At 38.5% G+C, this 10,249-nt stretch overlaps 2 protein-coding genes across 2 annotated transcripts; both read right to left on the bottom strand.

The window, feature by feature from the left end:
- Positions 1-20: 20 nt before the first annotated feature.
- On the bottom strand, positions 21-6,741 carry duox-2 (NAD(P)H oxidase (H2O2-forming); the record flags this gene model as incomplete). Its single annotated transcript, NM_058283.1, has 21 exons — positions 21-146; positions 190-321; positions 902-1,579; positions 1,647-1,857; positions 1,915-2,039; positions 2,109-2,308; positions 2,356-2,519; positions 2,563-2,686; positions 2,732-2,905; positions 3,373-3,670; positions 3,716-4,032; positions 4,090-4,215; positions 4,294-4,450; positions 4,604-4,817; positions 4,917-5,208; positions 5,255-5,506; positions 5,554-5,757; positions 5,804-6,193; positions 6,235-6,393; positions 6,443-6,569; positions 6,700-6,741. 21 exons carry the CDS (start codon positions 6,739-6,741, stop codon positions 21-23), a joined length of 4,512 nt encoding a protein of 1,503 aa, NP_490684.1.
- Positions 6,742-7,303: 562 nt separating this feature from the next.
- Positions 7,304-10,249, bottom strand: F53G12.4 (LisH domain-containing protein; the record flags this gene model as incomplete). Its single annotated transcript, NM_058282.6, has 5 exons — positions 10,158-10,249; positions 10,005-10,080; positions 8,688-9,037; positions 7,874-8,351; positions 7,304-7,377 (listed from the first exon to the last, which is right to left on the bottom strand). Exons 1-5 carry the CDS (start codon positions 10,230-10,232, stop codon positions 7,304-7,306), a joined length of 1,053 nt encoding a protein of 350 aa, NP_490683.4. The 5' UTR covers positions 10,233-10,249.

Below are 10,249 nucleotides of genomic sequence, written 5' to 3'. Positions count from 1 at the left end.
AGTAAGTAACAGTAGAAAGATTAGAAAGTTTCAAAGCGGTGTGCAAATGACGGAGCATCTCGTTGTCGATTGGCATCTGCACATCCTTCAGCTATACTTTCATTTAAGTTTACAGGTCCACAACTGAACACTCCAATTTCGGATTGCTGCAAATTTGCTTTATTTAGAGGTTAAAACCATGAAACTAACCTCCTTATGTTCACTCTGAATAAATTGGAAGAAAGCTTTGAAGTTGGGCCGTCCGAAATGATTCTTAGCGTGTAGGCCAGTGAACATTGATATGCCTGAGTTGGTGGCACGGAAGTGCTTCTCGCAAATGTACTGCAAATAAGAAATGATATGTATTAATTTGTTGAGACTAACTACAATTTTCTGAGCCTTGGGTAAGCCGTTAGGGTAGTATTTTACCATTGTTTTAATCCTGAAACCAAAAACCACATAAAATTTATAAAAATATTCAGGTATAGTTTTTAGTTTACAATTATCACAAAATATGTTTATTTTTGAAAATAAATTAACTAGAATCAAAATCCAATTTGGTTTTTCAGATAATCGAGCGTTTCTATGTCGCGTAATTTTTTTTTTTAAGTTACAATAAATGTCACGGTACTAACTATAAGACTGTTCGAACTTTAATTTCTGATTTGCAGAGCACTTTATGAAAAAATGATTATGTGCAAAAAATATACCATTTTTTCAAGAAAACTTTTCGGTCTTGAAATATACTCGTTTTAAGAAAAATAATCAAATTTGGACTTGTGAGATCTCGGATGAAATTTTGAAACATATTTTATTGCATAGAAAAAGTTATGAGCAACATTTTATTAGTTAAGCCTTTTTCTCCAAACATTTAGTTTTAGAGTTATACCACTAAAAAACCAAAAACGCATAAAAAACTCACAAGCATAGTAGTTCTTAAATCAAACTTATGGAACATCTGAGTGACGAATATGTGTGTCTCCAGGATTCCCGGCTTTGCTTGATTTTCAACATTTTTCAGCATATCCACAAACCATTCAAAGTTCTTGTGACTCGAACACACCCATAGGAAATATACTTTACGACATCGAACTCTATGAAACGAGTCACTTGATGTTTTTTGTACAAGATCAACAAGCGTGGATGCATATGGAGTCACTCCGATTCCTGCTCCAACCATTATTGCAACTTCATAATTCATCCATTCCTGATTACCATCACCATATGGTCCTTTCATATGAATTAATGGGAATGGTGACCCTGTATTCAATGATCTTATCAATTCACTTCTCAACTTCCATGTCCATGGTCCAACTGCTTTTATATACAACTTCATATTCTCATCCTGTGGACTTGAGGCAATCGAGAATGCGTGAGATTCATTAAAGGTACATGATATAGATGGTGATGATACAGTAATCCATTGTCCTGATTTATATTCAAATTCTCTTGGACGACGGTACTCGATGTATATAATATCTGATGGAAGGATTTCTGCATGGGCAATATCCAACGACTTGTAATATTGCATCAACCCAATTATACGATCGATTACAAAAAGGACAATGGGTCCAACAACGTAGTAGCCAAATTTGGGAGACTGTAACAAATATTGACGTCAAGAGCGTAAAAAGAGCGTAAATGAATCAAATTAAATTAAGCCTTACCCCAAAAAGTGAAGGAAGTCCGTGAAGAATAGTGAGTGCATAAAACCCAATATTCAAAAGATGAGTCAGCCGGAACGCGTGATATGCTCTTCTAGTGAACTTTGGCAATGCGAACACATAAATGATACTCATAACAATAACTAATCCAATTCCCGTCAACCCAGTAATTGTTCCATAGAACCAATAGCTTAGGGTAGGCACGACGTCAGATCTGAAAGCAAGCCAACGTTCAATCTACTGAGAGATCTACCGAGTAGGTGGGGCTTACCCGAAAAATGTTTCCTGGAAGAGACAAGCAAGTCCACGGTCGCTTTGAGTTCCAACGTGATAAAAGTTAACACAATGGCCGATGGTGTGAAGGGTAGACCAGAATAGGGTGAATAATGCGACGATCTGAAATTGATGGAGTTTAAAAATTTGGCAGTTTTATTTACAGCGCTAGGCCAAGAGAGAGGCTCTTACCTTATGGAACGCGATAGCCGAGTCAAATGGAATATACTGCGCAATAACTGTCTCTCGAAGCAGTGTTATAATATTTCTACAAACTGTGAGCAATATCAACGCCATGCAAAATGACAAGGCTCCCGCAGAAGAGAGAGTGATAGCGATCCCGGCACCCATCACCCGACGGAGGTCTCGATCTTCGTTTAGGTAGCGGGAATCTTAATTGAATATTGCTTTTGAAAACCGAACTAAACAGTAAACTTACGCCAGAAAAGTTCGAAAAAAAGGACAATGTTAATGGCGACAAAGCAGAAGATGATGAAGACGTGTTGGCGATAGGTTTCCAGGAATGCACAAATTCTCTGAATCAGAGAAAGTGGAGCAGGAGTAGAGTGGTCCACTATTGGGAATGAGGTGTGGCATGATGGCCTGAAGTTTGTATTTACTTGCGGATTTGAATTCAACAACATACTCCTTGATATGTGAGTTATAATTCTTCCTATTAAATGGCAGACCGATCGGCTGGACGTCAGAGATCTCCGAGAACAATGCGTCGAAATTATTACAAGTCAAGTACTCCGCATCGTCACTTACTCCTGAAACTTCTTATAATACTTGGCATACTAAACAGGGATGTATACCAGACTTGTGCAGCACGTCATTGAATAATCGAAGCTGCACACTTTCGGTAATGTGAACTCCGGCGGTTTGATTGAGGGACTTGACGAGTTCTGCGAGATCCTTTCGGAGTACCTTGTTCTTTCCCTCCAAATCACACATTTTGAATAGAGTTTGCAGTTTTTGCTTTTGAGGAGCTGGAAATTAGGAAAGAAGGTGAGTAATCAAAGACATTAACCTAATGCCGATTTGGGTAGTTTCGGAGTGATTTTTGTCCATTAAAAGTTTTTTGTTTCTGTATTTAATTATTATTAGTCAAGATAGCATCTAATTGTGAACAATTCCCAAATTAAAATCGTATTTAACACCATCAAATTCGCGTTTCAAACTGATTATTAAAGCGAGCCTTAGTATGCGCGACAATATACTAAAAGACTAATAGACCCGAATGTTTAAATAGCACATTAAGCCGTTATTCGCAGTGAAATACAGCTTAAATAATGAGGGAGCCTTTTTGTTGCCATTCAAAGAAAAGAAGACTACTGCTTCAACATGTAACAGTCACTATAACATTATACATATTTACCGAACCTAGTGTAAAACGGACTGGAACATTCATTCACGTGTAGTTTTTGTGATCAGAACTTTAGTAAATCATACTCACCATTAACAAACTCCCTCAATACTGTCAAAAACTCATTGAAACTGAGCGAATCCTCATTATGTTTTGCAGTCATCGCGAACATTCTCTTCACAAACTCATTATTAGCTTTCATTCCCATTGCACTTGCCAATTCCTCACGAGATATTGTCTCATTTAATATATCATCATTCGATGAGTCAAATGAAGTTTCCGAATCTTGAAGTTCACTATCATTGAATGCTTTTGCGTAGGCTTCACGGAAGAACAGGTCCAGTCGGTCTTGACGGCGTTCTTTTGTGATTGCTTGGGACAAGAGAATCTGAAATAATTTCCAGATTCGACGTATTTCTTGAAGTAAACTCACAGAATTCTCCTCATCCTTTATGATAACCTCTGCATTGATTCCACTAGCCGCCTGTCTAATTTGATCCAAAAATTTAGATAAATCTCTATCAGACGACAATCTTATCACCAAATGATGATTATTCTTTTGAGACAAAAGTACAAATGGTCCGTGCATTGCTGATGGATTCGGTATAGAGTGGAATACCTCAATCTTCTGTCCAGTTTCAAAACGAATTTTTCGAAGGATTCCACCACGTGGCTTCTTCACTGTCAACGTGGTATTCTCTATTTCTATCCGAACTTGCCGTATGTACTCTTCTTGAAGCCATTCCAAAGCTGTAACAGATTCACCGTATAATTTAAATAAAAATCAAGTATGAAAAAATAACGAACCATTCACTTTGTAGACATTAACTTTGGGACTTTCTGTTGAAAAGTCAGTAGTCAAGCTGTCACAAGCACTGTTATGACCTATTCGGATACGTCGTTCAACCATATAATGACCGATACTATAGCAAACTGAAAGTTCTTAGCTTGATCAACTCTATAATCGCTGAGTCTCTATCGGTAGTCATTTAGATTGAAATAAAGACTGACTTAAAGGAATACACGCCAAACCAATTAGAGTGTAGATATAAGTAGTATCGTTATCATCCCAGTAGGTGGATTGAATAAGTGGAGCACAAGGCTCAAGTCCAATGGTATTCACTTGGAACGGCTGGGGGCATGGATCACCTTCTTTGAAGAAAAATACCTGGAAATTAAATGCAATATTGAGACATGAGTAATATAATACATACATATATTGTTATATAACAATTCATGACAAAATATCAATCAATGACTGGAATGAAACATGCTATTAACTTACTCGATCATCACCAACGGGTGTTTACAATAAACTCACATCCTTCTGAAGCATCGTCTCATCGATATCGGTTGTTGCTTTGATAATATCACGAAGTGTAATACTATGAATCATTTGAACTTCTTCATCAGTGAATAATCTATTTAGTTTATTCTCAAACCAGAATCGATCTCCATCTCGAATACGGGTGAACTGATCCTTTATGATTTCTTTGAACATCTCTCCAGGCCCATTTTCACCTCCTTCCAGCATTCTAAATGGTTCAAGCTGAATTATTGATGAAGTAAACTGATACAATATGTTATGAGGGTATATTGGAGGATCTCTAACTTAATTTATAAAAAACGCTTACCCTCCAACATAAGCATCCAGATATAAAATATTGCCTCCATACAACTCTTTCAACTTTTCCACTTTTGCAGTATGCTTCTTGTAGAAATCTTCATTCATTGTCTCCCATGTCTTTGGTGCAAGTCCGAATGTTCTTCTCAATTCATTATACGGTGGTACTCCATTGTCCCTTCCTCTCATTATTGATGAAGCAACAACATCCAAACGAGAGAAATGCATTGGTCCGAAGATGTAATCACGAAGATCTTCGACTACTATGTTATCATCTCGTTCAGCTATCTGGCTTGCCATTCCTGAAATTACAATCTTTATTATATAACCACTCAAGTATGAACTAACCAAGAATAATCTCATCCACACTGTACTCCTTCACAATATCCTGTGCATTCCACCAATTCTGGCACAATCTCAATGCAGGATATCCACCAACTTCCGTCCGGAATTCACATTTATTTCCTCGTTTTCTCAGAAGCATTGCTGGTGGCACAATTGAGTGAGGGAACCTGAAGGCGGCTGCTCCAAAAGCATGCGAGATTCCAGGTGGAACATGTGGCATGTATTTGGTGTAGTTTGACAAACGAACGTCTTCACCTTAAAAGAAACACTGAGTTTAAGCTATTAAATGATAGTTGAGTAACCTAGAAGTCCTGGAACAAAGTCATATGCAATAATCTTCTGCATAGATGCAATCACCAAACGACGTGCTGCCTGGAAGATTTGCTCGTCTGTCCAGTCAGGATGTTCTCGATAGATTTGATTTGCATTGTAGTTATGCCAACGGAAGAGGATCAGACCAAATGAAAGAAGACCAGGATTCTCATTCACACGCGAGTCTCCCAACACTTCAATTTTAAATATTTATACTTTTCTATAGAACAATGAACTCACTAAATAATCTATCTGGACTCATCAATCGATGTACTTGTGGCGGAGCGGGGTTATTCAATGGAATATGTGGGTTGTTAAGTGGTGGATATCCAGGTACACCTTCAGCTAACCGTCCTTGTTTAAAAGATCTTAATGCGGACACCCATGGCTGGGTGGTACCATAGATGAATGATCCATCAATCCATGAAGTCCGTTCATTGATTTGTTCTCGAGGCGAGTTAAGACCATTTCCAGTTGCTTTGTCGTATTTTGCACGGTAAAATGGGATTGTAGTTTTCCCCTCGCATTCGTTATCAAATACATTATCACATAGGGGTACTTGAATTTTAAGTGTCTCTAGTGGACAGGATACTCCATTTGATTGCATTATTTCATAAGCAACTACTTGACCTACAAACATTGGCTACTATAAGTATTAAAAAAATACAAACTGAAAAATGCCAATAAAGTGGTGCATCCTCTTGTATTAGGAATACCGGACTCTCCTTTAAATAGTATATCGGAGAGTTCACGGGCGGACGGAAGTGAGTTATTCACTGAATATACACCGTCTGAGTAGTAGGAACGTGCATCTCTATGCAGCCGACTTCCTGAAGGAGTAGGTCAGTGTGACGTCATTTCTCTTCCAAAAAAACCTACCAGCAGAACCCCATTCACTGTTCGCCAGGTTGTTGTACCATCCGTCGTACCGTTGAGTTTCTGCCTCTTGTTGGAGTGCTGAAAATAAAGTCTCTTTGCTGAACTGAACTTTGATTTCTAGGGGTAACTAGACCTTTAGGCCACATACACAGGTCACATACAGGCCATGCAGCCATTTTCAGACTCCCCGCACCTCGCATCTCTTCCATCAAATTTCTTACTTATGGAATTTTTGCCAAAAAGGTGCAAATAGTAACACTTTGAAAATTATTTACATTGTAAAAATTTTCGGCGGCCATTTTTTGCCACTTGCAGACAATAGCGCTGTCTGTGTAGTTTGGTAAACATGCGGGGTTGTGGGCACTACCGCTCCCCAAGGGGACTAGGTTTCCGTGTGGAAGAGAAAATGTTTATACTCTTCCATGTTATTTGCCAATAGAGCGGATTTGCATCTGCGAGGATGGATGAGTTGTTATGCCACGCAGCTAATCCCTATGGCCTTGGACTTTTTCTTGGTAACTGAAAAGTTGCTTTCCTAGCAATCGCACTAGCATCAATGAAAGAGTTTTTTTCGTTTTCAAAGTCATCAGGACTTACCCAGAAATTTACCAGTAAGAACTAAAATAAAAATAACCAAATATAAATTGAGAAAACTCATCTCTCACAGAAAATCGGCGCCAAACTTTGAAAAATTACACTCAAATATGGTTTTGTGTACATTTTGCTCCTCTTTCTCAGTGGCTCCGCCCGCTCGACACACATTTGTTCGTAGTTTGCGCGAACTTTTTTCAAGTTGAATTGTTGAAATTCCTAGGTGAGAATTTATTTATTTCAAAAGAAATTTTTTAAAAGAAGAAAATTTTAAAAAGAATAATCGGATCCTCCGGAAGATAGTAGACCGGTGTCGAAATCTTCAAGCTCGTCGATTGATTCTCCTGAAAATTTTTTATTATTGATTTTTCAGGAAATTCATCGATTTGTATGTAGAGGCATGTTTTTTTTTTACTTTTGCTCCGCAAGCGGAATATGCGCCTTTAAAATTATAAGCTACAGGAACAATGATCGATTTTTAGGAGAGTTGCATAATCACGTGCTCGCTGGCTGTCTCAAAATTCACGTTTTCTCGCGGACGAGAAAACTTGAGAAATATGAGAAAATGGCCTAGAAAATCCTGGAAGAGGAGAATTCCTCGTCCACAGCCAAAATAGCGTGTGAAAGAAGAGATGCAGACGGCAAAACGGTTATTCTTTGCGTTTTTCACGTTCAGAGAAAAAAGTAGTATCTGCGTCTCTCACGCCCAATGGATAGCGAGAGTTGGCGCAAACGTGAATTCTCAATGAGGCGCGTTTGCTTCAAGCTTATGCAAAAGGACAGCCAGTGACCACGTGCATAATTTTTCGAAATTTTTGCATGGTGCAAGTTCAAAGTTACCTTCTGACAAGACCAACGGCTCCACTAGCTCCTGTTCCTTTGGTTTCGCTTCCTCCTTCTTTTTCTCCATAGGCAGTATAGACTTTTTCTTCGCCACGCCATCCTGCTCGAAATCCTCTAAATCATAATCCACGTTATCCGAGCCGAAAATGGCGTCGATTTCCCGACTTTTCGCGCTTTTTGTCAGCGGTGGTCGTCCCATGGAGAGCGGCGGAAGATGTGCGTTGAAAATCGCCGGAAGTGGGTCAGAAGTGCTTGCCACGTCATCAGTGACTAACGCGGATTTTGACGGACCCCATGCGTTGGGAATTTGGCTTAGTTCGATCATTTTCTCCGCGCCAGCTGCTGTGGGTTTCCCCAAGATATCCGAAAAAGTCAACTTCTCCTCGGAAGATGACGACGCGGATGACGTGGAAGAGTCGGAGGAGGACGATGAATCGTCGGAATCGTCTTCTGCCTGGTTGGATAGACGTGCGAGCTGAAAAATCGATCGATTTTTTTGCCAAGAAAAGTAGGAAAGTAGGACTCTCATGTCGGCGCCGCAAACGCCGCTCTCACGCCGCGATCTGAAATCTTTATAGCGATGCGCAAAATCCAAAAAGTGTCGGACCCGGAGTGAAGTTTGCACCACATAGTGTCATACGCTGGCACTAAATTTTACGCGCGCGCGCAAATACTTTTTTAATCATCATTTGAGTGATTTAGGGCATTGAAATTTTTCTTTTGAATAAAAGTCGCGAAACATCGATTTTAAAAAATCGCCTTGTCGACTTTTGTTAAATATTTCAAAAAAAAATTATTTAACGCAACTCACTCGTTCCCTCTCCATTTCCATCCGTTTCCGCATCGTTTTTCGAAATTCCTCATCACTAAGCGGTGTAATTTTCAACGGTGCTCGCTGTTTATCGACCATATTAATTTTTGCAAACGGGCGGCCGGCGCCAATCGATTTTATCGATTTTCGTTCAAAATCGTCACCGGTGCCATCGCGAATATCGATTTTCAGCTGACTTCGCAATAGATTATCGATTTTTTCCCCATTTTCCACGTGTTTTTCTGCACTCTCCATGTAGTTTCCAGACATTTCTGTTTTCAAGACTTGAGATGATATTGGATATCCATTCTGCTCGAGCCAATCGGCAATCATGCTATGGGTGACACGTTCTGTAAATTTTCAGAGTTAAGGCCACGCCCAATTATAGGATTTTCTTCAATGTGGGCGCACGATGTTTTTTGTTTAAATAGAAACTATGTTATCGACAAAAAATTGCACGCGCTCAAATTATAAAAAGTGGGCGTGGTAATACCATGTGTCGCGTTTTTTTTCAAGATTTCATGAGAATTACATGAAGATATATATATATATATAATCGAAAAAATACGATCGCACAAATTTCTCATAATATATTTTTTATCTACCTTGTTGACTAGGCTCCTCCCCGTCCTTCGACAAGACAGCTACAACAAAATAACAACGGCAACAAGATTGGGGGCGGAGTAAAGTTCAACAGGTAGATCAAAAATAAATTATGAGAAATTTGTCAGATCGTACTTTCTCGATAATAATTTTCAATGTTTTTTTCAGAAAATGAAATAACAACGCCTATTTTGCAGTTTTGCAAAAAGTGGCCGTGGCCAAAATACCCGTAGAACGCGGGGTTGCACTGAATCCTTGATTTTCTGACATTTTACCTATTACGGAAACACAAAATTCTGAAAATGCATATTGCACAATATATTTGACGCGCAAAATATCTTGTAACGAAAACTACAGTAATTCTTTAAATGACTACTGTAGCTCTTGTGTCGATTTACGGACTCGATTTTTGAAATTTATTTATTTTCGAATATTTTCGATATTACACTTTCATTCGTTTCTTCGTGTCTTTATTTTCTCATTTTTATCTAATTTTAAAATTGAGCCCGTAAATCGACACAAGCTCTACAGTAGTCATTTAAAGAATTACTGTAGTTTTTGCTACGAGATATTTTGTATTTTGAATTGTGTGTTCCTGAAAAAATTTTGAAGTTTTTAAGTCGAAAATTGTGATTTTTTTGGCGAAAAGAGCATTTTTCATAAAAGAAAAATCCTTTTTTTTTCAGAAAATTTCAAATTTTCTAAAAATTTCACCTCTATACGTCAAATCCCTACTCGTTTTCTTTGGCGTTTCCCCCAACGTGGCACTTATCGTCGCGCGGATATATGTCTGAAACAATGGGACACCTCAAAATATAATAAATATTTTTGAATTATTAATATATTCAACTATTGTGCTATTATTACCCGCAATGGTGCATATTGTGGCAATTCGGACAATTGATCGGCCAATTGACGCAGGATAGGATTTGTTGAGTGCATTTAATAATAGTAAAGGT

This window comes from Caenorhabditis elegans, chromosome I, assembly GCF_000002985.6.
Source record: "Caenorhabditis elegans chromosome I".
Lineage (NCBI taxonomy): Eukaryota > Metazoa > Nematoda > Chromadorea > Rhabditida > Rhabditidae > Caenorhabditis > Caenorhabditis elegans.
The sequence above is the reverse complement of the archived record's forward strand: the minus strand, read 5'-3'. Positions and strand labels throughout refer to the sequence as shown.